The following is a 26,829-nucleotide window of genomic DNA, read 5'->3' as shown; positions in this document are numbered from 1 at the left end:
GCCATTCTCCTGTCTCAGCCTCCCAGGAAGCTGGGACTACAGGCGCCGCCACGTCGCCCGGCTAGTTTTTTGTAGTTTTTAGTAGAGACGGGGTTTCACTGTGTTAGCCAGGATGGTCCCGATCTCCTGACCTCGTGATCCGCCCGTCTCGGCCTCCCAAACTGCTGGGATTACAGGCTTGAGCCACCGCGCCCGGCCTTCAATTTAATATTTTTAAGCAACTTCCTCCCATCAGTGCTCTGGGAACCAGCTGAGCAGATGTGGTGCACCCATGTTGGATACCCCAGTGGCAGACTCCTGTCACTGTCGCACTTGGTCCCTCCATCCCTCCCAGCCTTCCTAGCTCCTTGCTCCTGGAAACCTCCCCCCATCAATCTCTGACATTTTAGAGGAAGTACTGTTTGTCACCTCTTAAGGAATCTGGAGGATGGCCTGTGTGAGATATGGTGTCAGTTACAGCCTCTTCTTAAAGAGTCGATAGCCCCTGCAGAGGCCAGAACACTGGAACAAATGTAAGGAAGGTATGGTTTTTAAAGAAGATTTTTGACTTGAATTGAACAGGATTGGTTACTTCTTGCCCCTCCCAAGGGTGGACTGTGCATGGAAGAGACCTTTTCACTGGGTTTGCTGCTCTTTCTCATACTGTGAGTTGGGTTTCTAACAGTCAGGTTTGGTCCATGACAAAACGGAAATCCTTTCTTCCCCCTCATGTTAATACCTCCTTTCTGTGCAGCAACTGCGCAACCAGCACCTTTTGTGGTCAAATTAGCCAGCAGAAGTGCCATTCGTATTCCTAGATTCTCTCTTCTGTGGTTCCATTTCTTTGAGTCCTGGGTTCTCCCTGTGAATGGCTCAATAGGGAGAAAGGCAGACAGCTTCTTCATGCCAGGAACTTTTTTTTTTTTTTTTTTTTGAGATGGTGTGTTGCTCTGCTGCCCAGGCTGCAGTGCAGTGGTGCGATCTTGAGTCACTGCAATCTCTGCCTCCCAGGTTCAAGTGATTCTGCTTTCTCAGCCTCCCAAGTAGCTGGGATTACAGGCACACGCCACCACGCCCAGCTAATTTTTGTATTTTTAGAAGAGATGGGGTTTCACCTTGTTGGCCAGGCTGGTCTCAAACTCCTGACCTCAAGTGATCCACCCTCCTCGGCCTTGCAAAATGCTGGGATTACAGGCATGAGCCACTGCCCTCAGCCCAGGAACATCTGTAATAAGTACTTTACCATCTCTGTTGCTTCACATCTCTTCTTTCAAATGAGGATGCTGCTAGTTTTTCTTATGGGAGTCCAAGGAAAATGAGAATATTTTGTAGTGCTTGTGTATTCCAGCAAAGAGCATTTCACATTGGTTATGTTTTATAGCTTGGACCCTTTAAACCTTTTCCCTGCAACACACACAAGATGTATTATGTATTATATTCCTAGCTATTTTAAATTCAAATGCCTAATCAAGAGAAGCTAAGTAAAATAATTCTTGGCCCCTGCTGAGTTTTAGTCCTGTGCCTCATTCTCTGCTTGCCTGCTTATTCCTCTAATTCCTAAATTCAACAGTTATGCACAGGCAGTGGCTTCATGGAGCATTGGGTTGAGAGGGATCGTAAGGCTGCCCTTGAGCTGTACTTGGGCTCTGCGGACAAGTGTGCTGTGGCTGAAGAGTGATGTCTGCTTGGGCTTCAAGACAGATGGGTAGCCTCGATCTAGGTATTGGCCAAGGCTGCTTTGGTAGTCCTACCCTAGATTTCATTGTATTCCATACACCTAGTGCTATTTACTAAGTGTATGCTCCATAAATAATTGCTCGTGTTGCTTTTAAAAACTTTGTCCTTCCGGAAGCATGATTATCTGTCCTGTTAAATAAACAGATCTGTGCACAAGAGCATGGCTACTGGCACTGAAGCTCATTCCAGCAGAATGTAAGTCTCATGCTGCAAGGCACTCAGGTCTGTTTCCCGTGCCCTTCTCCCTCCTTGAAAGAACCTCGGCTAAACGTCTTTGCTTTATAGTTTTAGCTCCATGTGGCAGACGTTGGAGACACCCTTTAACTGCTCCTTAGCAGATGTGAACACACCCTTACTGCTGTTTTTAGTGGCCCTGATGAGAACCTGGAAGTATTTCCAAGGCCCGTCATGCAGATGTGGCTCACTGTCTGAAGCGGTAGTATCTGTGGCTAGATGCAGTGATCGAATGCCACGTGCCCAGGTATTGTTCCAAGTGTTTTACATATATTGCTATTTCTTCCTCACAAAATTTTATGAGAGAGCTGCTGCAGTATTATTATCATCCTGACCTGAGCTCAGAGAGGTTAGATAACTTGCCCAAGGTCACATAGCTACTAAATTGTGAAGGCAAGTTTTTAGCTTAGTTGGTCTGAATTTAACCTGTTCAACCAGTGAAGTGCCTTGAGCACTTAACTAGAAGACAGAGCCCTGTATGTTCTTGGAAAGTTATTTTTTTTTCTTCCCTGTTTTCCCATCTATAAAATGAAGATTTGGGCAGGATGGTTTAGATTCCTCTGAGCCCTATCTGATTTGATTCTAAGTTACGTATCAAAGGTATGTATCTTTGAGCCACTCTACTGCTCCTCGCCATGAAATGTGATGAATAATGTATGCATGTGCTGGAGGCATACAGATCGAAGTGAAGACTTGAACCTTCTTAGCACACACCAGAATTATAGCTTGTCAAGGGCAGGAGATTTATTTTCCCAAACAATTAGAGGACACCAGTAATTATGTTTAATTACATGTTGAATGGTTTTCCTGTTGTGTCAACCCCATTGTCTTAATTGTGCTTAAGAGCAGCAGGCTATTATTTTGAGGTTTGTGAGGTTTAAAATTGCTGTGTGTTTCAGCATTGGGGGAGCAAAAGCATTAAGAGCACAGGCTCTGGAATCAGACGATCTTGGTGCAAATCCTGGATCTGCCACTTACAAGAGATCCTTGGCAAGTTCCTTAACTTCTCTAATGGTTCCTCATACTGGGAATAATAATGGCATCGATCTCACGAGGGTATTGTGAAGATTGAACAGCACATATATGAGGTGCGTGGTGCTGCATTTGGCATGTAAACCTTTCAGATGTTGGCTATCATATTATTTATTATTATGGATTAGGTGTTGATGGTGGGCAGTCTCTGATACATTCCAAGCTCCAACCCTGATGGATAGAGCCATCTGGGGTAGATCTGGGCTCCAGCTTGGATGGATTGCTGCTGTTTTGTATTAGTTTTGACATTTAGGGTGTTTGTTGTCTATCTTGTTTCTAGTTTATGTCTGTAATCTCATTTTCTAAAAGCGTGTGGAAAGTAGCTAAGAAATATGGCAACCATTGAAGAAGTTACAATCTTAAGTCCCCTGAAGAGAGTCACAGAGGAAGGAGAACTAACTCTAGTATTTAGTAGGAAAATTATCTGTGTAGTTGATAATTTTAGGCAGTACACAGCAGACATGGCCTTAGATAACATTGAATTGGGTAGTGGAAAGTTATTTTCATTTTATTCCTCCTTCAGCTCTTCTGAATCTATCGAAGAGAAAGCCTCAGTTTGGTGCTAGTGTTTAATACTTTGGAATTTCCTCTTAATAAAAGGAAAGAACAGGTCCTAGTCTTGGAGTCCTTGACATGCAGCGTTTCTAGCTAGAGCTCATTCATACTGCTTTGTTTTCATTGTATCTCTTTTTATTGCCTTCTGTTTGTAGCATGTAATACTGATTTTTCACTTACAATAGTAATATAAATGTTTCATTGGAAGTATATTTAAGGAAAATAAGCGAATTTAAAGAAAATATTAAATTAAAGGTAGAGTGGATGGTACATGGTTATGACAAAAATTGTGATGGTGCCACCCAAATCCCTGAGTTAGGACACATTGGTGTAGAGGAAAAAAGGACAAAAAATGCTAGGAAAGGCCAATGTTTAAAAAGAAGAGAAATTAAAGAAGTTGGAGGAACACCAAAAAAATGCAGAGTTGGGGGAGAAATCATTGCAGAAGTGGAAGGGGCAGATGCTTGGAGAGGGTGATGAAGGGATGGCAGAGGAGAGGCATTGGTTTGCTGAGGGGACAGCTGTGGGGGCCTTTGCTGCTTCCCATTTAGCAAAAAGCCTGGCATAATGAGGAGTGAGAGGAAGGATGCTGGGAGTGTGTGCTACTTATTTCCAAAAAGCTTGATGTGTGGTGATAGCACAGTGAGTTGAGGTAGAAGCAAGGTGGATAGCAGGTTTTTTGTTTTTAAGGATAGCACACATGTAGTCATGCTTTTAGCTAATGGAGGAAGCATGCGAGAAGGGAAAGATGGAGCGATGGAGCCAGGATCAAGGAGTGGGAGGATGGCATATTAGTCCGTTTTCACACTGCTGAAAAAGACATACCCGAGACTGGGTAATTTATAAAGAAAGAGGTTTAATGGACTCACAGTTCCACGTGGCTGGGGAGGCCTCACAATCATGGTGGAAGGTGAAGAGCATGTCTTACATGATGGCAGGCCAAAAAAGAGAGCTGTGCAGGCAAACTCCTCTTTGTAAACCCATCAGATCTCATGAGACTTATTCACTGCCATGAGAACAGCACGGGAAAGACTCACCCCATGATTCAATTACCTCCCACAAGGTCCCCCCATGACATGTGGGAATTATGGGAGCTACAATTCAAGATGAGGTTTGGGTGGGGCCACAGCCAAACCGTATCAGATGGATTTACCTAGGAGGGAGGGCAGAGAGAGTGAGAATCCCTTGGGGCCAGAGGGTAAAAGGGGAGGCAGAGGAAAGGGAAGGGAAGCCGCCTCTTCTCTTGCCAGTAAATTCAGCAAGTACATTTTAGCCAATTTGTGATGTCTAAATAATTCAGTAGAAAAAGAGGGTGAAGCGCAAGTATGAGTGCCTGGAGGGAACCAGGCTGTGAAAGTGGAGACCGAGGAATCTCAGGAAATACTGACTCATTGATCATAAGGAAGTCCCATGGGGGGGAGATGCCACAGGTGGCATCTAAGTAACTGATGTGCTTTACCGGAGGAAAGGCTTGGAGCTCAGGGCCTGACAGTGCTGGAAAACTGAGAAGGAGGACACAGTGGCTCACACTTGTAATCACAGCTAAGGCAGGAGTATTGTTTGAGCCCAGGAGTTTGAGACCAGCCTGGGCAACATAGTGAGAACCCCATCTCTAAAATAAAATAAAATAAAATAATTAAGTCAGGCATGCTGGTGCATGTCTGTAATCCCAGCACTTTGGGAGGCTGAGGTGGGAAGATCGCTTGAGCTCAGGAGTTCGAGACCACCCTGGGCAACGTGGTGAAACCCTGTCTCTACAAAAAATACAAAAATTACCTGGGTATGGTGGTGCATGCCTGTAGTTCCTGCTCCTCAGCAGGGCTGAGGTGGGAGGATTGCTTAGCCCAGGGGGTTGAGGCTGCAGAGAGCTGACATCACACCACTACATTCCAGCCTGTGCGACAGAGTGAGACCCTGCCTCAAAATAAATAAATAAATAAATAAATAAATAAATAAATAAATAAATAAAAAATTAAAATAATTAGCTGGGTGTGGTGGCATGTGTCTGTAGTCCTAGCTACTTAGGATGCTGAGGTGGAAGGATCACTTGTGTCCAGAAGTTTGGGACCGTGGTGGACTGTGATCATTCCACTGCACTCCATCCTGGGCAACAGAGCAAGAACCCTGTTTCTAAAAAAAGAAAAGAAAGAAAAAGAAAAAACTGAGAAGGAAAATGAAGGTGGCAGCTGCTTTTCAGACCTAATCCAAGGGATTGATCCAATGTTACCTGTTTTGGTCCCTCTGCTGCTGTCCTGTGAAGCTTCTTTAATTAAGAAAACACTGTAGAGAGAGCCGTCCCCTAACAGTGGCTGACTGGCCATGTGGGGGGAAGTGAAGTCACCTCCACCTGTGTCAGAAGGACCACCTCCTCGATGATAGGGCCTGTGAAGGACAGCCTGCAGTTGCTTCAACTCTCCATTGTGAAGGACACGGACTCCAGACGCAGTGGCATTAATGCACCCAGGTGTGGATTTATGGCCATGGAAAGGGCCCAGCTCACTGCATGACCAGCTGCAAGCTTTGCGCATTAACCTAGGAGGCTGAGGTCTCTTCTGATCTAGCTTCCTGTACCCATATGTCCCTTAGGTTTTATTACTGGGTATATTGGATCATGGAGCATGTGGGAGCAGAGCCATTTGCAACAAATCTAATCTAGGAAGAAAAGGGAAGTCATTTTCAGTGTATGGCTCTAAGCCCAATGCTTCCTGACCTCAAATCCAGCCTGTGGGCATCAGGGGAAGAGTGGGAAGGAGGAGGTGAGGAGAGAGCACGTCTGAGTAGCTGATGTGGAGTCAGCCTTTGTGGCCAAGGTGGCCCTGAAGGAGGAAGGTGAGGAGCAGGGAGAAGAGAGTACCTACGTGTCCCTGACTCCTGTCTGACTCTGTGGCTCAGGGGCAGTCAAAGTGGTTAGCGACCCGGACATACATCGACTGGGGCTGCCCAGCAGGCTGTCCAGAGTAAAAGCAATTCCCAGTCATTGGGGTCATCTGGAGATCTATGTTAGAGTCTCCAGACTGGGAGTCCCTGCTATAGTCCTCTGGCTGTTCCTGTCTCAAATCTGTCCAGCCACTCAGTTGCTTTTGCCATTATTTACCTGAAAAATTTTGGCTAGCCTGGATTTTCTTTTGTTTCAGCATTGCCCACAAACACTGATGTGGAATTAATCTGGAAAAGGCATCCTACTCTTTACCAGAGTTGAAAGTAGATCTTTTCAGCTCATATGATTACTTTTAGAAGCACTGTCAACATACATTTTCCAAAGAAATGCATCAGAGCCAGACTAAGCAGGTGAGTCCTGCCTCCTTTCCAGCAAGATCCCATAGTCTGCACATTCTTTATCTCTGTCTTCATCTGCCAGGCTGAGGGTGAAGGGCTTTTCTTCTATCATCAGGGATGATGGAGAACAGCTGCCTCCATTTATTTAAAAAATATCCTGAATATGCTTTAATTAATCACCCTCAAAGATTCCTCTCGTCCAGACAAAATAAACCCAGGTTCATCCACTCTGTTTGTTATTTCTAACCCTTTGGTCACCTTAAAGGCCCACCCTTACCTTAGTGTAATAGGAGAGGGCTTATGGACATGGGCTCTTGTTCTATCCCACACTTACTGGGTGGCCTTGTGCAAGTCATGTGGCCACTCTAGCCTCGGTTTCTCCAGTATTACCTATACCACGGGGTTATCTGAGGATTCAGTGAGACAGTTTCTCTAGCATGCTCCCCATTGTACCTGCTTTTAGCAGCCAGTAAATACTCTCTGTTACTCTCATTCCCCACTTTGTGCTTAGAATCAGTCATAACTGCTTAGTGAGGTACTGATTAGCACTGCTAATATTCTGAATGTTTGCTTAAAATGGAAAAGAGTTACTTTGTATGAGACTTTGCATTTTTTAAAGCTGATTCTTTTTTTTTTTAATTAGACATCACTTTTACAGAATAATAAGATGGAATGAATCTGTGATGTTATCTACATGATGAGGCCAGTATGGCACAAAAGCAGTGAAGTCCCTGAAAATACCAGCCAAATTTCACCAGAGCATATATTATAGAGCTTTAAAGTACCTAGAAGAGAAAAACTGCTTCCTTTCCTGCTTCTTTGCCTCCCTTATTAGACCCTGAACGCTTAGTGCTTGGGCACTGTGTCCTTTCCAGTATTGGCTTCCTAGGATCTCACAGATTGCCTGACACCGGAAGCATTAATAATTATATGTTAAATAAATAAAGGTATTTTCATGTAGAGATTTTTTTTTAAAGTGGGAGAGACTGAAGTCAAAGGGTAGAACTCAGAGTAGTTTTAGGAGTGGGTGTGATCAACTCACAGTCCCTCCAGCCGCTGTGAAGTTTGCCCTTGATACAGTGACGTCTCTTTGGATTTCATAGGTGGGGTGTTTGAAGGAGCTTGGGCATTGGAGTGAGGCAGACCTGGGCTTGACTATGGATCTGCCACTTGCCAGTTGAATGACACTGGAGAATTGACATGTTCTCCCTGTCATAGGGGTGGAGAATTGGATAGCACCAATTTCATAGGATTTTTGTGAGGATGAAATGTTGACATGAAACACCCTTGAGTTCTCTCTCTGCTTTGATCTCTGGATTATTTGGACGGCTCCACACTTAGCATGCTCAATCTTGGAGGTCGAAGGAGGAGAGGCAATCTCTGAAGAGTGTTTTGAGAATAAGAGTGAATGGTCCTTCCTGGTCTGCTCAGCATTGATGTTGGGCTGGCTTCAGTGAGTGATATGTGGCCTGTGACTTAACATGGAGGCCAGTGAATCAGACTCATGGACATTTGCAAGAGCTTATTGTATGGATCTTTGTCATCCACGTTTGTTCCATGGACCCACCTCCCAACTCTACTCCAAACCCACCCTATACTTTCCATCTTCATTGCCCACTCCTTCCAGGCTGTCCTATGCCTTTCTCAACTTCTATAATGGCCTCCTCACTGGTGTTCACATTTGTCCTACTTCAGTATTGCCTCCCAGGCACCACATCTCCACAGAGCAGCCAAAACAGAAACCAGATCAGGCCATTCCTTTGCTTCAAGGTACGTTACAGATGTATGTGCTATAGGGCTTTGCAGCACTGGGCTCTGCCTGGCTTGTCCCCCATCACCTCATCATACCTTTCTGTTCCTTCCTCTCTTCAAATACATCAGCCCACTTTTCAACAGACCATGTGCTTCCCAGCTCAAGGTTTCACGCTTTTGGTCACCTCTGCCTATAGTACCCTGCCCCTGCTCTTCCCGCAGCTGGCAAGTCTCCAGGCTTCTGCTCTGAGGTCACATCCTCGGAGCCATCCTCCCTGACCCGCATATCACAACACTCAGAGGAGTCATCGTTGTTTTGATTGGTTGTTTATTGCTTGTCTCTCTCCACTCCCTCAGAATGAAAGCTTCGTAAAGACAAGGAAACTTGTGTCTCATCCCTGCTGAGTTCCCAGTGTTTTAGAACAGTACCTGGCACATGGAGGATTCTCAGTCAGTGTCTGTTGAATAAAGCAGTAAGAAGAGAAACCCTAAATCTGTGAAACTGTAAGAAAGATGTTTAGTTGTGTGGGGCAGAGGGCTGATTATGCCAGTGTTCATGAGGATGTGGTAATTAATGCTGAGCAGAGTCTGAAAGAGAGTTCTCGGCACTATGGCTATAAAAAGGAAAATGATGTTTCTCTGCTCACAAGAGATGGGAATCACCTCTGTTGCAGAAATGTTAGATTTTGGTGGGTCTAGGTGAATTGGATATCTGTGGTCAAGAGTCTTTAATGGTGAGAAATCATGAGCTCTGAAATCAGACCCTCCTGCCTCTCCTACTTACAGCTGTACGACTATTATGTGTTGTCTCTGAACTCTGATTTCTCCATCTATAAGATGGGTATAATAATGCTAACCTTGGAGCACTGCTGTGGAGATTCATGGTAGTCTGTCTGGCACTTGGACCTGCTCAATAAGTGGCAGCTTTAATTTTGGAGTAAAATTTAAAAAATTCTATTAATTCAAAATGTGACATCAAAAATCCAATTTAATCAAACAGCTATTAATTTAAGCACTTTTAATACTTAGCATAAATGCTGCAGGGAATCCAAAGATGGGTAAGATAGAAAACATGTCCTTAAATAACTAAAAATCTATAAAAGGGTAAGATAAGTCATAATGTTAATAACGTACATACAATTTGTAATTTGCAATTTGTAAAGTAATTTTTATATCCTTTTTATTATTTGTTCTCACAACTACCATATGAAGCCAATGTAATATGGGCTTTGTGACCCTGTACAAGCCATGGACATCTCTGAACCTGACCTTGTCGCTTGCAAAATGAAGAGTGGCAATTACATTAAAGAATAGTTGTCAGCAATCTATGTTATGCCCCAGGTAAAACACAGGGTCTAGCATACGAGAGTCAGTCAAATATATTAGTCCTCTCTCACCCAAGTCTCTAACTCTGGATCCTGCATTCTTTCCGTGATGTGGTGCTTCCAGAGGAATGTGTAGTGTTTTGACAGATAACACAGTCGAATCATTGAGATGGCATTCTGGTTAAAGGGAATCGTCAGAGCAGTGAAGTCTAGTAGGGAAGGACGTTCCTTTGGGGATTGGTAGGTCCACTGTTGTGGAAGGTGTCTCACATATAGGGGGATCATATAGCACAGGGCATCCTAGCAAGCTCTTTTAGTTGCCGGGCCAGAGGTAGGTGGATTTGGCAAAGGATGTAGAGCACAATGGAGAAAAGAAAGGCAAGTGAATCACTTAGAAGGCCCTTGCACAAGTCTAGGCAAAAAGTAGTAAGAATAGTTGAGACAAAAAGTGAGATAGATCAAAGAAATGAATGACCACTCTGTGACAACTGATTGGGTGACAGTGGTGAGGGACAACTGTAGGAGAGATGGCTCTGAGCTTTTTATCCTGGATGTTTGGGTCTCAGAGTTCAGGATGGACTTTGTTCGTCTTCTGCGTACAGCATGTGGCTAAAACTACAGGAATGTTTGTGCCTTTCCATGTAAGAGAGTATGGAAATGGAAGGTGCAAAAGAGAAGAGAAGAGGCCCAGTGAGAGATCTGGAGACATTCTTACATTTGGAATTGGCAGGAATGAGAAAAGAAAATTGGCAGTGACAGAGAAAAATAAGGGGTCAAAGAGGAAGGAAGCTGAGCTAGAGCACGCAGCATCCAGGGGGACAGTAGAGCAGAGTGTCCACAAGGCTGGGCTGGTGCACAATTCTACACTTGTGAATATTGAGGATATTGCAGACTATCAAAGTGTCTTAGAATTGAAGATTAAGAGGCCATGAAGCCATTTAAGAAGGCAGATGAATGAGAGCAAAAAATAGGTAGCAGGATGTGATGGGAGGGTTAAGGAAGTAGAGGCATGAGAAGACCAACCTTCTAAATAGTTTGATAGAGAAAGGGGCTAGAGCTGGGGCAGTAGTTTGAGGGAGGACAAAGAGAAAACTGAAGAGAATAAGAAAACATAAGCATGCTTTACGTTAAAAGAAAGGAGCCTGTGAAGCAAGAGATATTGGGAGGAAACCTTGGATGAATTACAGGGCTCCCTTCTTAAGGGAGAGGGTGCCAATAAGTGGCCCTTCAGTACCTGAGCCTGGGTGTATATTAAACAATTATTACCCTAGATTGCTGGGCAAAAGCTCCTTGGGATAGTAGGTTTAAACTTTTATTTGCTGGTCCATCCTAGGCTGGTTGTGAAGGAAATGACATTTGCCTCTGGTGCCATCTCCCTCATCACACTGTTTTTCCCTGCTTGGCTTGGGAAACCCTTCCCTTCCTCCTGCCCCTCCCTCTTTTCTCCCCATCCCCACTTCACTGCTTAGAAATGAACAATTGGTTTATCTTGGTTCTATTAACTAACGAATCTGATAAGCTAATTGCTGCTCCTGGCAGAAGACTAGAGGGCTATTTTTGATAAATTAGCTTTCTGGAATCATAGTCTTCTTTTAAAAGTTATTGAATCCATCACTGGTTCAAATGGTGGAACTTCAAGCCAGGAAGCAGGGGCAGGGGGTGGCAGAAGGAAGTATTGGGTGAGTTTGTTCTTCAAATTCCACATGTGTGTGGCCACCTGGCTCTTCCAATACCTAAGCGTTGAAAAATATGGTGTCCCGTCCTCCAACTAAAATTAGAAATCTTTTAAAAGATGCAATGCTTGTGTGTCATCTTCACTTTAAACCACTTTTTAAGGATTTTTGGCTTATAAAATTGTGGTTGAATTCAGCAACAAAAAATTTTTAAAGAAAAAATTCTATGTGTGTATATATGTTGTAGTCAGGGTCTTGCTTTGTGGCCCAGGCCTTACTGCAGTGGCATGATCATAGCTCACTGAAGCCTCAACTTCTTGGGCTCACATGATCCTCTCACCACAGCCTGCTGACTAGCTGGGACTAACAGGTGTGCACCACTGCAAGTGGCTAATTTTAAAAAATGTTTTGTAGAGATGGGGTCTTGCTATGTTGCCTAGGCTGGTCTCAAACTCCTGTCGTCAAATGATCTTCCCACTATGGGCTCTCAAAGTGCTGGGATTACAGGTGTGAGCTACTGTGCCTGGCCTGTATATATATTTTAGTGCTTCAAGTACTTCATCTGCCAATTGGGCAACCCACCATTGCTACTGTGGGTCAAATGTCCCTTCTCCTGTATGACAACTGAGATGATGTGCCCTGGGATGCATGAGCCTTGTGTAGCCCAAGTTCCAGGTGGTCCATTTAGGTGTAGTTGACTATTAAAGACCTATTTGGAGTTTGCATCCAGCAGCTCTCATTTATAGTGCTAGTGCACTATGATTGAATGGGAGTGGCGTGTTAAATACCCATTGTGATATAGGCATCCTGAACTTAATGACTACTGCTGGTTTTGGTTAATGTAATTATACTCTTTTGTGGGACATTTTCCTTGTAATTTATGGGAGTTATTTTATCCATAATATGTAGAAGCAAGCCATTGCACTCTAGGTTATATTGCATCATGTTCGAAACCCAAATGTGTGGAATTCTTAGAAAATCTATAGTTGAGGGAACAGTTACAAGATGCAATATGGTGTTATGGGTAGAAGGCTTGGCTGGGAACCAGAAATTCTGGATCCCAGTCTCAGCTCAAAGTTTTGCCTTCCACATGGCCATGGGAAGTTATTCTCCATTCCCAGAAAGTGAAGTTGATATTCTTGTCTCACCCCCAAAATCATGAGGAACAAATGGAACTGAGGGGCCTTAACTTATTATAAAAGTAAAATTGCTGCTCAATACATGGGATAATTATAATTATGTAAGCTGTTTTTGCAGAGTGAAAAAAAGTTAACAAATGTTAATTCTATTGGCAGTAAATATTTGCAGTGTTTATCTGAAGCCTCTGTATGCAACATACTTAGCCAAGTGAAGGCCTGGGGAAAAGCTTTTGTTTTTGATTTTTTAACTAAAGGGAAGAGAACTTTACATGTGTCACCACGTGTTACCGTGTTGGCAGCGCCATCATGAGACTCAGTGTAACTGGGAGAGGTTTATCGAGCGGCGGTTTGACCTCGGTTGGCACTGCAGTATGCCAGGAAGCCCCACCAGGGCGGTGTGCCCCAGAGAGAAAGCTCAGTACTGTCGTTGTTATCTTCCATTTGTCACAAGAGATCCTCCATTCTACCTTCCGTGAAACGGCTTTTTCACCTCCCATCCAGTGAAGGTTTTTCTTTTCTTTTTTTTTCAGACTTGACTTGGCAGAAAGCTAGATCTGCTGAAATAACCATGGCAGCAATTTCTGCTCCTTCCTCTGAGTGCAGAGAACACGGAGCTCTCCGCTGTTTACAGCTTACCTTCTCTCATGCTATAGGTCAAGGCAGAAAGCATTCTGATGGGAAAATTACAGCATTCCTTACTACTCATTACTGTGATAGCTTGTTATAGCCAGAACTGTTCAATCTTTCACTTTACAGAGAGGAAGAGGCTTAGAAAATATGGGTAAATTGATCAAGATCTCAAAGCAGGTGAGGGGCCAGTTTCTGGACTAGAACCAGTTGCCTGACTTTTCCTCCTACCGCCTGTAGGTAAGGGTACGCAGCACTCAAAAGCAAAAGAGCTTAGGAATGGGAGAGAAAGGAGTTCATTGTATTTTGATCTGAAATGAAAATCACATACACATAAGAATCTTGTTTTTGAGGCACAGGTTCCATTATTCTCTGTAACAGAAGTAACACTTCTGTCTTCATTATGCCTGTTAGCCAGGCAATGATTCTGAATTTCTTCATTATCGCTTGGGCAGTTTGCCTTCTCAGAATGTTCTTTTGTAGCTGTCTGTGATCTTGACAGTGCCTGTGTGTCCACACAGTGGGAATTTTGGCAGAAAGGAAAGAATTCTAGCCTGGTTTCCCGCAGGAAGGCTTACAAGATTCATTCTTGTGTGTTGCCTTTGTTCATTCTCAATAGGTGAAGTGGTTGGCATTGCCTTGGCAACTCCATTAGAAGCCAGTGGCCGCTTTGTGGACATTTGTTTCATTGCAGATTCTCCTGGGAGCAGCCTTGGCTTTGGCCGGAACTGGCACCAGCTGCTTTCCTTGGGGCATGGAGCCACTGTGGGGAGGGGGAGGGCAATGTCCAGGGGCAGCTCTGGATTAACATTTATACCCCATTGACAGTGTCACTCCACTGTAGACTGGGCAGGCAGTGGAGTGGAGAGGAGAATGGGGAGCTGGAGTAGAGGCTTCTGCTGGCTGGAGACATCAGCATGACCTTAGGGTCTCCCTGTGAGGCTGCCATTGCAAATGAATAGACCCTGGAGAGGGTATAACGGTGATGGGAAAGAGCTGGTGGTCACTGCCAGGTATTGGATGTTTTGCCCCAATGTGCAAAGTGGGGTTTTTCCTGCCTTGGCAATTTGCAGGTCAGCTTCCGATAAATGGGAAGGTAGGTAATGGGGTAAAGAGGTAAAGGAGTGTAGAAAGACAGAGTGACTTCAGGACTGCTAAAATCTTGGTGGGGAGTAAGAATGGTGGGAAATAGTGAAGTTTCTGACACACTGGAGAAATACAGTGTGCATCTCCTGTATGGCACACCATTTGAGGGTGGCACCCTCCTTTAGCATCCCTGGGGCCCAACTGGCAGGTATTAGTCATCATTATGATCAACAGACATCTATTGAGCACCTGCCCTGCACCATTAAGGTGCTCTGCTAGGCCAGGGCCTTCAAGAACCTTTGATGCTTCTAGAATTGTGTCAGTAAGGAACTGATAATTCCCTGGGTGGATGTGGCCCTGTGGGACCATTGCTTGGTAAGTGACCAGCAACCATCCTTTTATGAAGGAAAAGGTTTACCCCCTTTCCAGGATAGTGTACCAAAGCCCCAGCTTGTTGGATTTTAGTAAGGATTTGAATTTCCACTCAATCTGTTGGCTGAGCATCAACCAAATGTGATGGCTTCATATTTGACAGTGACTCCACCAGTCCAGATCTCTTAGGACCTACTGAATGAAAAACCCTTTGAGAGCAAAAGGTCTTGAATTTTGCCTTACTTTGGGGCTCCCCCAGAAGCAGACCCTGAGGCAAGGATGGAAGTGCAGGTTTCTTTGGGGTATGATCCTAGGAAACACTGTTGAAGAGTGAAGCTAGGCAGGGAAGTGAAGGACCCACATAGAGTGCGCCATCACGTGAGTTCCCACTAGGGGTAACGGGAGCCTCATCCCACTAGGGAAGTCTGCATGCTGGTTTGGAATACATGCCTCAGGGTCACCCTTGCACTACCACCCCTGGGCATGGGAGCTAAAGTATTGGCCTCCCCAACTCTTTTTTTTTTTTTTTTTTTTTGAGACGGAATCTTGCTCTGTCACCCAGGCCTGAGTGCAGTGGCGCGATCTCGGCTCACTGCAAGCTCCGCCTCCCGGGTTCACGCCATTCTCCTACCTCAGCCTCCCGAGTAGCCTGGACTACAGGTGCACGCCACCACGCCTGGCTAATTTTTTTTTGTATTTTCAGTAGAGACAGGGTTTCACTGTGTTAGCCAGGATGGTCTTGATCTCCTGACTTCGTGATCCATCCGCCTCGGCCTCCCAAAGTGCTGGGATTACAGGCATGAGCCACTGTGCTTGGCTAAGCCCCCCAACTCTTAATAGCCGTTGACTAAGAACTGCTGGGGTTGGTACCCCCAAGGTCCTTTTGGCCTGTTGAGGGTGACCAAGAGGGCTCCAGCAGCCAGAAAAGCCTTCAGGCAGAGAGATGCAGGAGCTGACCGTGGAAGGTTAGACTAGCCAGTCAGAGGGATGCAGGAACTGACGGAGGGAGGTTAGACTTGCCTACATGGAAGCAGTGGAGCTTGAGAGGATAGTCAGGCCCCTGACAGCATCTGCTGCAGGTCTGTCATTGGTATTTTCACAGAAGTTTCCAGAGGCTCCAAAGCTGTAACAGTAAAGCTGGTGAATGTACAAGCACCTGTACCAGACATGGCTCCTCGCTTTTCGTGAATAGACTTTATGATTGAACATTGAAATTTTGTTTATTTTTAAAGAGTGCAGAGGATGGCCTTGAAACAGAGTAAATTTTGCTGGGGCTCCCGGAAATTAAATAGCCCCTGTGCTTTGTGGAGCTGAGCTCAGGAGTCACAGGCCTGGGGGCCTGGAGGGGCCCAAGATGTGATTCTGCACTTAGGTGTTGAGAAGGTAGTAGGATGCCAAGTTCCTGAGCTGGTACATTGTGAATGATCGTCACTTTTTCATTTCACTTCATTTAGGGGATAACTGCTTGATAAGTTTAGTGTAATGCAAATGCCTGATGTAGGTTGGTCACCAACTGTTTTTTTTTTTTTTTTCTTTTAACAGAATGACACCAACCACATCTTGAGCAAGAACTCTTTGTTCATTGGACTAATTAATTTTGTATTTGAAAATAATTTGAAATTGATTGGGAGCAGAGCAGGGGGAAAAAAGGACCAGAAATTCAGGCTTATTGTTTCCTTGATGTTTGGAGAGAGCAAGTGATTTTAAAGTAGAACTTCTAGAGCACTGGAGAGGGAGGCAGGAGGTCTGGATGCGAGGCACACATCTGCTGCCTACCTGGCTGGCTGCATGCACGCCATCTACCCTCTCCTGATCTCACTTTATTTATAAAACATGATGATAGGTTGAAATGACCTGGAAGGACCTTTTGGCTCTGAAAATTGTAGAATTTTAAAATAACTTCAGATTTCCATAGCAAGTCTTGCATCTGTCTCTCCCTAGCCTCTGATTGGCCTTTGTCCATTTTTAATTCCTTCTGTTGAAAGGAATGCTTGCCATTGCATGCCCTCTGCTTTTTTTCCCCCCACACAATCTTGCCTTCTTCCCAGATCATCACTTTTTCTTTCCTCAATGGTTTCATGTCAGCAGTACCTTCATGGTTAACACTTTCCTGACTGCCGTAGGCTATACAGTAGGGATCTCTGTCTTTTGTTATCTCATAATCACTTTGCTTCAGTCTCTTAGCATGTGTTATTTTGGATGTCTCCTGCTTTTCTGGCAAATCCAAAGCTTTTTAGGAAAACAAGACTCCGTAAAGGAAGAACACTTGAAGTAAGGGCCTGGCAGTTATTTCCCCTAAGTGATAGAGCAGATAATATGGCTTGGCCTTAGTTTTCCAGTTTGTGAAATGGGGATGATAATACCTAGCTCATAGAGTTTTTTTTTTTTTTTTTTTTTTTTTGAGACCGAGTCTCGCTCTGTCGCCCAGGCTGGAGTGCAGTGGCTGGATCTCAGCTCACTGCAGGCTCCGCCTCCCAGGTTTACGCCATTCTCCTGCCTCAGCCTCCCGAGTAGCTGGGACTACAGGCACCCGCCACCTCACCTGGCTAGTTTTTTGTATTTTTTTAGTAGAGACGGGGTTTCACTGGCTCATAGAGTTCTTATGAGAATTAAATGGGCTAGAGTATAAAACGGCATGGGTCATTGTGGTTGGTGATGGTGTTGGTGACAGTGTTAAGGTGGCAGCACAGGCTGAAAGAACTTGTCATTTCTGTACTTTCAGGAATGAAGTCATATAAGTGCTTGGAACACAGAGTTAATTATTGTTCTCCATAATCAGTTCCTCTTCTGAATACAGTACTCCTCAGCGTCAGAAGGTAATTCCACAGAGTGAGTTTCAATCTCTCTGTGGAAATTTTAGCCTTTGTTTGTTTGTTTCTTTCTTGATAAAGAGAGAAGAAAAACCATTCAAATCATTGGCAACCCTATGCCACAACTTGTCGTCAGTCTTAGAGCTTGTTATTGGATTACTTCTTAATGATCTCTTCTTGGGGATAATTAATTTCACTTTCCTTAACATCCCTCCTGGTGCCCATCTTCGAAACATTTATGTGAGTCTTTTGTTTTCTGTTGTCTCCCAGAGTAATATTCCTTCCAGGCTGGGAAACAGTTGTTGGGTAATGGGTCAAATATATTAATAGGCAGGCCATATGGTTCCCAGACACCTTGCACTCAACAACTTGATAGAGTTCTGGTGGTATGATTTTTAAAAATTTTAACTATAAAAGTGTAAGAACCATCTGCTGTTATTTTTTTGTATGTGATCCTGGTAAGTTATTAATTTAGTTATACTGCACCTACTGTTCCACATGCAGGCTTCAAGGCAAAGCTTGTATACTTTATTTTCAGTAGTAATGTGTGTGGAATGTGTGTGTGTCATCCAGATTCACTTCATAAATTGAAGCAGGTTTCCCTACATGGGGTTAGGACTTGGGATTTACATGGCTTCTGTTTTAGCTGGTAAAATGCTATAATTGTAGTGGTTAATTAGATTGATTGATAATTAGTCGCATACTAACTACTATGGAGCAAACTAAATAGGGTAATGTAATAGAGAGTGATGCCTGGGTGGGCATGGGGCTCCTAGGATCATGAAAGCCTTCAGGGAAGGAGAAATTTGAATTGAGTTCTAAAGAGTAGTGATAATGAGACAAGTAAATGAATATCTGCAGTGGGATAATTACAAGGGAAAGGAAGAGTTAAGAGCAAGGGCTCTGAACTGGGGAATAAGCATCGTACAGAGAAAAGTTCATGGGGCCACACTGTAGTGAGACAGAGGATAATGCAGGCAGCTGAGGGCAAAGAGGGTCTAATCTAAGAATAATAGGAGCCTGTGGAAGGAATTAGGCAAGGAACTGGTACCTGATTTATAGTTTTAGGAAGCTCATTTTAGCTGCTAAGTGGAAGTTTGATAGAAGCAAGAATTAAGGAAGAGAGATCAGTCAGGAGATGATAGCTGTTGTGTAGAAGAGACTGATGGAGAAATGATGGACTAAGTTTCTGTGGTATAGATGGTGAGAAGTGATAGGGGTTTGGGATATAGTTTGGATATGGAATCTATGGGACAGTCATATTGAATGGTTCTTAGTTTTCAGTCTGAGTAACTAGGTGATTGGTGTTATACTTCTTACTCAGATACAGAGCGCTTGATGGCTCTTTTTTGGTTGGTTAAGTTTGAGATGGCTCATGGACACCCAAATGGAAATGTCTAGAGGACATCTGAATCTGGATGTTAGAAGAGAGATGAAGGCTGAAATATTGATTTAAATTACATGAAACTCAAGAGTATAGACAGAAAGGAGGCAGAGGTCTGGGTCTTGAATACACCACCATTTAGAAGTTTGAAAGAAACACCAACAAAGGACATTGATGGAGGTAGCCAGAGAGGCTGGAGAGATCCATGTGCTGCATAGACACCTGGAAAGGTATCGTATCTCCAGAAGGAGTGACTGGTGACCTCATCATTAGGTTTCAAGTGTTAGTACCCAGAATCCGCATTAAATGTCATTTGAAAAGTGTATTCTGTAGCTGTAAACTCAGTGATGACTAGAGCAAGTTGGGCCCAGTGCATGCCTAGAGAAACCTTTAGCCATGGCGGAATAAAAAATGGACAATCTTACCTCCTTGGGGGGTGTGGGGCAAGGGTCTTTGTTCAAGTCTCAATCAGGATTTGTGAGATTTTCATACCATTACTAAAGCGGCAAAGAGTAATTAGTGGTTTTTTAAAATGGCAATTATATATACAGCTGGTACAGCTATGCCACAAGTCAGTTCTTTGAAAATATTCAATAACTAAATTCTGATCAATATCTTCCAAGACTTTACGGTTGACCTAAAATAAAAGCCTATAACTAACCCAGTGCAAGACAGGACACATAAGAATATTTACATTTTTAACTACATAACGTGTTAATCCTGACAAGATAGGTCTCATAACAAATCACTTTGTAAATTTTATCTTTTCTTAGTATCAATCATAATGACTTGAATGCAGCTTCTGCTTGGTAGTTTACTTTAGGTTATGAAGAATCGCTCTATTATCTGTTTGTCATTTGATAAATTACGTTATTTAAATGAGGAATAGAGATTTCTTGATCTCTACTTCTCTTAAAGTGAAAACATAATGCATTCTAATAAACATTTTAAACAGAAGGGCAAAACTGAGGAGTCCTTTTTTTTTCGTACCTTGTGCTACAGTTTAATAGGTCGTTTTGTCTGCTGTATTAAATGTATTTTCTCTAAAACCCAGAGCAGGATCAAGCTGTAAACAAGATGCTTTATTTTGGTGATTCTCATTGTTTGGATAAATAGTGGATTTGTTTTAAATCAAGCAAATATACATTTTTGTTCCGGAAAGTTCAATTGATAACAAATACCCAGGCAAACTCTGCAAATATTTATTCTTACCTTTTAACTTACTGACATTTAGTTGAATTTTACAAATAGATAAAGCTTAGTAATCATGTGGTAAGCTGATAGTTGGCAATACACTATGGTGAGGAATAGTCTATGGGTTATTCAACCAAATCCTTGATTCACTAACTGAAGGAAACTTACTGTGAACAAAACATCAGAAAATGTTCTCTTTCTATAATTTCAGCAGAATGACTCTGGTTCTGCTGCTTTGCATCAAAACAAAATTTTATAGTAACTGAAAATTCTCCATTTCTCTAAGACCAAGTGGAAGTAGCTCATTTACCTGGTTGGCGCTATCCAGTTTTCAAAGACTAAAGCTTAAGGTCTAGGAATTTACCTCCAGTCCAGCTCTACCCAAGTAATAAATGAGTAGAACATTAAGCCATTCTGACAGCTGTGTACTTACTTTGTGTGAAGGTTATAGGATGTAACAAGCCTTGCTCTTGGATCCCTCATGAGCAATTATCTGTTTGAGGAGTCCTACTGTCCTTGGGTGGTTCCTGGTGTCCAGAGCCACATGTAGGAGGGGCACAGGGGGAGAAAAGGAGGCTCTTGGCTCTCCTCTCTCCTCCCTTCTCATCTTCTGCCCTCCCCTCTGCTATGCGGGGAACATGAAGATGAAGGGCCTCCTGAGTAAGTCCGGCTGTGGAAGAGGGTGAGCATGGTTGCCCCCTGCCTGGGTGGTGGTGGTAGAGAAGGGGTGCCCTCAGGATGGGTTCTTCTAGGGAAGGGGCTGTGTCTGTCCCATCCACCACTTCCGCAGCACTCAGCACTGTGCCTGGCACCTAAATGCCCAGTAACTCCTTATTGAACATAGAGTGATTGGGCGTCAGGGCTCATAGAGTGCACAGTGGAGTTTCTTCTCTTCCCCTCTACTAGTTATTTCCTTGAAACACACACATTTGAGCATCAAACCAAATCCCAAGACCCCACACCTGGAGAAACTCTTGATTTACTGTACAGAAGGGCTCTCTTTGTCTTGGAAGCCTCAACCCAGTTAAAGCATCACTTATGCATGAGAAAGAAAGCACAAAAATTCTTTTGGACACAAAGCAATAGTAGCTTTCTAATAAGAGGAGCTCCTTAAATCCGTTTGTCCCATCTTCCCATTGACTAATATTTAAGCACATCACCTTGGCTAACTGTGCCCTGCATGAACTGGCTCCTGATTTGCTTGCCCTCCAATTCCTTGAACACACCAGGCCCTTTGCTGTCTGCTGGGCTCCTGCCTGGGATGTGCTTCTGCAGCTCTTCAGGAGCCTCCATCTTCCTGATTCTGTAAAGATACACTTAAGTGGTCCTTCTTCACCAGGCTTTCCTTGCCCTCTCTAGCATTCCCTCTGTCCTGCTATTTTAAACCTAGGCATTTTGCATTTTCCTCTGTGTTTGCTTTCTTGCTTATTAGCTATCTGCTCAACTTAACTGAATGATTCACAAGAGCAGGACTGTTTTGTGGTTTTTTTTTTTTTTTTCAGCATCTAGCCCAGTGCCAGGCTCTGTGTAAGTGCTCAGTAAATACTTGTTTGAATGAATGAATGAGTCTCAGCCTACCCTTCATTTAAAAAGTGGTTAAATTTAAATTTTTTAAAATCTCAGATTCTCAACATACAATGCACATACACGCAATGCATGTGTGGTATATGCTATAAAAATTCCCTACTCTTGGTAGTGAACTGCCTTAAAGAATAGGGTTGGTGATTTAGTGCCTATGGCCTAGCTACTAATGTCAGCGCTTTTTTATTCCTAAACGTCTAATGTGTTTTTTTCCCACCCTTTTCTTTCCTTTGTCTTTCTTTTTTAGCAAGGGAAGCCATATGTCTTCGACAGAGTGCTACCTCCCAACACAAGCCAAGAGCAGGTTTACAATGCATGTGCGAAGCAAATTGTCAAAGGTAAGTGCTATTTCTTTATTTCCTCCTGGGCCATTCAGAGTAATTGAAAACATTAAGTGATATTTGCAGCCTAGGAATCAATGTGCCTTGACTGTAAGCAGAGGCCTGCTAATTGGAAACACTGAATTCTATAGCCTCGGTTCTAGCCCTGATTTGCTATGATGTCAGGCAAATTATTTAATCTCTCTATTTCCCCTTTTCAAGGACATTTATTTATTTCTTTTGCCACCTTTTTTGTTTTATCACCCAAAAGTTTAAAGGAAGGTAAGCTATATTCACACTATTTCTGTAACAATTTTAAAACACTGCTGCAGTTTAAAACAGTGCTGCACACCTCCTTTTTCCTTTGAAGGAGAAAATATATATTCCTGATGCTTCAGTTGTACATCTTTGATTTATTTATTCTGTGCATCTGTCTCCCTTTTACTAATGTCTCTCAGCAAGAAGACTTAAATATGGAAAATTTTTGCCATTTAGAAATTTTCTACAATGTCATAAAATCACATTATCGTGTTGGTTATTGAGCCTGGTCTTGCTATTCAGCATTCCTTAATGATGCTTTCTCCTAACCCATTTGCAACCATCCCACCCAGATCCTGACATTTGTTCCTCCAAACAGGTAGCCTCAAGCCTACATTTATGTCTTAGAGATCAGTCCTTTTCTCTAGGACTGGCATTGGCCCTGGAGGATTCGTGTCAAAATAGCAGCAGGGAGATGAAGCAATTTACACATTGCTCTACCTTGTCCTTTCAAATCAGGGGCAGGTTGAAGCTTGCATTGGCAGGCTTGCCATCTGGACAGAGCTGGGGGGCATCTCCTGCTACTTTGCTTTTCACCGTCAAATCCTTGCCCTCAAATGTGAATGCTGTGGCAATTGTGCTTTCAAATGTATTGATGCTGCCCCCTTTATAGGCAGCTCTGGATTTGAAAAGCAAGAAGTAAAAACAAAACCAAAATAACCTACCTTGTCACTTTGGATCTGCTTGTTTTTAGAAGCTGACTAACCTAAGTATTTGAAATTCATGAAAATCAGCTCTGGGTACATCTGTTCGATTAATTCTGACCCTGGACACCTGTGTGGGAGATGCATGTCAGCATGTAATGTTCCTTGCTGAGGTGGATGGTTATTCACATTCTTGCTGCAGACATCAATTAATTTTGAAGGTCTTCACAGTGAGATTTTTATAGAAACCCAATGAGAAAAAAATATGCCTGAATTTGAGCTCTTTCTGAATTAATAGTATGGACCTATATCGGGTGGTAATTTTTGTCTTCTCTCTACTTTTACTCTGCTGCTTCTCTTTCTATCTAAACATGTTTTCTGTGTTTTTGCAGTATATCTTTCTTGGTTTGCTCCTACTCAGCCCTGCTCCCTATTATTGGACTCATTCATATATTTTTTATTAAAGTAAGATTAATCACATATGTGCCAGAATTTCTTTTTCTCTGCCCCTTCATTACCACAAACAAATAGTATTTACCACATGCTGTGCTAAACATGAGGGCCATTTAAATACATCCTGTCCTCTCTAAGCTGACATAATTAGAAATGGATGCACTCTGTTAAAAAAAAAAAATCCTGTGATTAACAAACTATAGTAATACTCTTTGAGTCCTTATTCACAAAAGAAGTTTGGGCCTCTCTCAATGTTTGGATTTCTCTACAGTATGAAATGTCAGATATGGGCAGGTCTTGTAAAGATGTGGCCTAACTCTGGATAATTTGAGACCCAGTATGTAGTGAGCTATAAAGAAAACCATCTAGTAGAATAAAATCAGGCCCTGACATGATATGACAAAAAGACATTTCTAGGGTATCATAAATATGTATGATCATACATACGTGCCTTATTCTCCTTTAAAAAGGAATTGATGAAGGTCTGATTGAACTTTCACAAATATCCACTGAGGATAATGTGAGAAGTGGCCATGTATTTCAGAATCAGTAAGCTAAAACATAGAGATACAAGAAAGAACTCCTTGGAATAGATGACCAGGTACAGCTGAGGTATCTCTTGCCACGAGGAACCCTATTTAAATCAAGATTGGGAGGTAGTGCTGTGGAGCCCTTTTTTTCTAGAGGCCAATAATTAAATCGATGGCTTCCTTAGGGTACCACAGTCCCCTTGATTCCTGATAATGGGTGGACTGAGGAGCATTCCTTTCAAGTCCATCTAAACTCTTACTGATTTGGAGCATCTGGGAGGCTCCATTTAACTTGATGGCTTTATTCTCTCTCTGGTTTTTCATTCCCTACCACTTCACTGGGTTAAAAAAATACTTTAAATGTTTGTAGAGCCCTGGCATCTCTCATGCTCCCATCTTTGGTGTTTGTTTTTCAAAATGTTGCTTGAAAAGGCATGTAGAATTCTCCTCCATTTCTTCTCAAAGAGGTTGTAGGGTTTGTGACTACCAGCACAGTAAATGGGAAGGTTCCTTTGGACGCCTAGGAATCAAACACCATGGTAACTGGATGCTATTATCAAAGTACTGTAACTATGTCCCAGCCTACAGAAGCCACGCCAATTATTTGCCTTCCAAATTAACTAGATACAGATGATCCAGATGCTAGAGAAGGGGATTTCTTGTTTTCCAGTTCTGATTCCTTTAAAATTCATTCATTCAGTTGTTTCTTTTAATCATTTGTGTAAGTTGTATTTAGTACTTACCATGGGGTAAGCACTGCTGGGACTGGAGTCGCCATGCTATGTAAGACTGTCTGCAAGGAGCTTTGGGTACAGGGAAAGAGACAGATGTGTACATAATCATTACACATATAGGCATTATGTACTTTAGAAAGGGTGTATGCAAAATGCCACGGGAACACAGAAGAATGTCACTTGTATTGATTTTGGTCGGGAGAGGGAATGGAGAATTAAAGAAGGTTTCTCTGAAAGGTTGGGTCCTGAGGACTATAGAATATAGCAGGGTTGTACAAGCAGAGGGGATTGCAAAAGTGAAAGCATAAAGACACAAATTCTGCTTGGGCAACTTGGAGTGGCACAGGGTGCAGAGCGGCATTATGGGAGATGAGGCTGGGAAAGTTAGGCTGGAGCAATTTGATGGAAATGGATGGACTTTATCCTGCAGACAATGTGGACCCAATGAAGAGTGTTAAACTTAGGATGATATTACCAGATCTGTTTTGTTATTTTCTTACATATGACTCTGAAGAAGAAAAATATTTTTAGCTGTGACTTATAAGGCACTGTCTATATACTTGACATATGTTGTTGCATTTTAAATCAACAACTTTCTGAAGGGAGTTGCATTTTAAATCAACAACTTTCTGAAGGGTGAGCATTATTTTCCTCATTGTACAGAAGAGGAATTTGAGGCTCAGAGAAGTGAGGTAACTTGGCCAGGTTGGTTTGGGGGCCAAGGACTGAGACTCAAGCCTGGGCTTGTCAGACTGACTGACTGACTGATGTTCTTCTGCACTCCCCTGCCTCCCTTTCCTGGTGAGCACACAGCGAGCGTTTGATGACAATTATTTTATGAGCGGTCCCTGTTCTGTCAGGCCATATGGACTATTAACTAAGCATTGCAAAAGACAGGGCTGGGAATGGTGTGGGAGGAGGGTAGAGAAGAGGGGACAGGGATGGTGGCTCCCACACCTTGTGGTGGCCCTGGTGATCTGCCAGTGATGAGGCATGTTTCCTTCCATTCTGAAGATGCAGCATGCCCTTGCCTGGGCACAGTGGCACAGTGACTACCCTTTAGTCTGTCCGGCCGGCACGCGGGCTGGCCTCGGGTGGTCAGCAGGACCGCCTCTTCATCCTCTGGTTATGGCCTGAGTGGTTTGGTGACTGGTGAGGATGGCTGTCAGCCACTATCACCTGAAAACCCACAGGCCCCCATTTCCCCTGGAGAGTCAGTAGGAAGTCCCATGCCTCCTTAGGACTACTGATGGGTAGATATGATCAAATCCTCCCCCAATTCTAATCTGAAAATGGCATTAACTCTTTTGCTTTAGCAAGACCTGGATTCAGAACTGGGCAAATGGGAGGCAAGGAGCATTTTAAGTATCTACTGCTATCCTTCCTCCCCTGGGAGATGAGAAGGCTCTGGGCACCTGCGGTGGAAGCTCCTTCTGGGGTTCATGCAGCTGCGGGATGGAAGAGTGCTGTGGCCCGAGGTGCGGCGGGCTGTGCTGTACCAGTGGAGGTCACATCACACCAGGCACCAACACAAAGAAACGTTCTGTCTGCGGAGCGTGGCTGAAATGTGGAAACAGTCATTGTTTCTGCAGAGACTCTAAAACAAATGCACTCCGTGGGCCCAGGAGCAGGCAGTGGACGTGATGAAAGTGCCTTTTGTGGGCGCTTCTGTGGGAATCGGGTCGGGGGCGGCGTGGCCCCCGCCGTGCAGAGCGCGTCCTGGCCTTTCCCGCTGCGGCTCCCCCACTGCCTGTGGTCGCGGTGGCCATAGAAACGCGCTGGGCTCCTGCTCCACTTCCCCTCTGTGCCTCCCCTCACCAGCAAATCAAAACATAGACTGAGCAAACAAACAATAAACAGAAAACAAGCCCCCAAAACCCGGAGTTTCGAAGAAAATAGAAAACACTGGCTTCAAAGAGCTTTTTCGTTTAAATTATCTTCTAGTGCAGCACGGAGCCGATAGAGGGCGACGTCGGCTCCCTTCAACCTTGAGCGCTGGAGAGAGGTTCTGCAGCAGTGAATGAGCTGTAACCTGATTGTAAATACTTTCAGGGCCGAGTGGAGTTTGTTCTAG

General features: G+C 43.6%; 1 protein-coding gene across 1 annotated transcript in view; it reads left to right on the top strand.

Annotated features, from left to right (window-relative positions):
• KIF5C (kinesin family member 5C) overlaps positions 1 to 26,829 on the top strand; it is a 158,379-nt gene that overhangs the window by 26,773 nt on the left and 104,777 nt on the right. The window contains exon 2 of the mRNA XM_017879100.1: positions 22,004 to 22,094. Within this exon, the coding sequence (XP_017734589.1) occupies positions 22,004 to 22,094 (91 nt within the window). The remainder of the gene's footprint in view (positions 1 to 22,003; positions 22,095 to 26,829) is intronic.

The sequence above is a fragment of the Rhinopithecus bieti genome, unplaced genomic scaffold, assembly GCF_001698545.2.
Source record: "Rhinopithecus bieti isolate Rb0 unplaced genomic scaffold, ASM169854v2 scaffold_11587, whole genome shotgun sequence".
Lineage (NCBI taxonomy): Eukaryota > Metazoa > Chordata > Mammalia > Primates > Cercopithecidae > Rhinopithecus > Rhinopithecus bieti.
The sequence above is the reverse complement of the archived record's forward strand: the minus strand, read 5'-3'. Positions and strand labels throughout refer to the sequence as shown.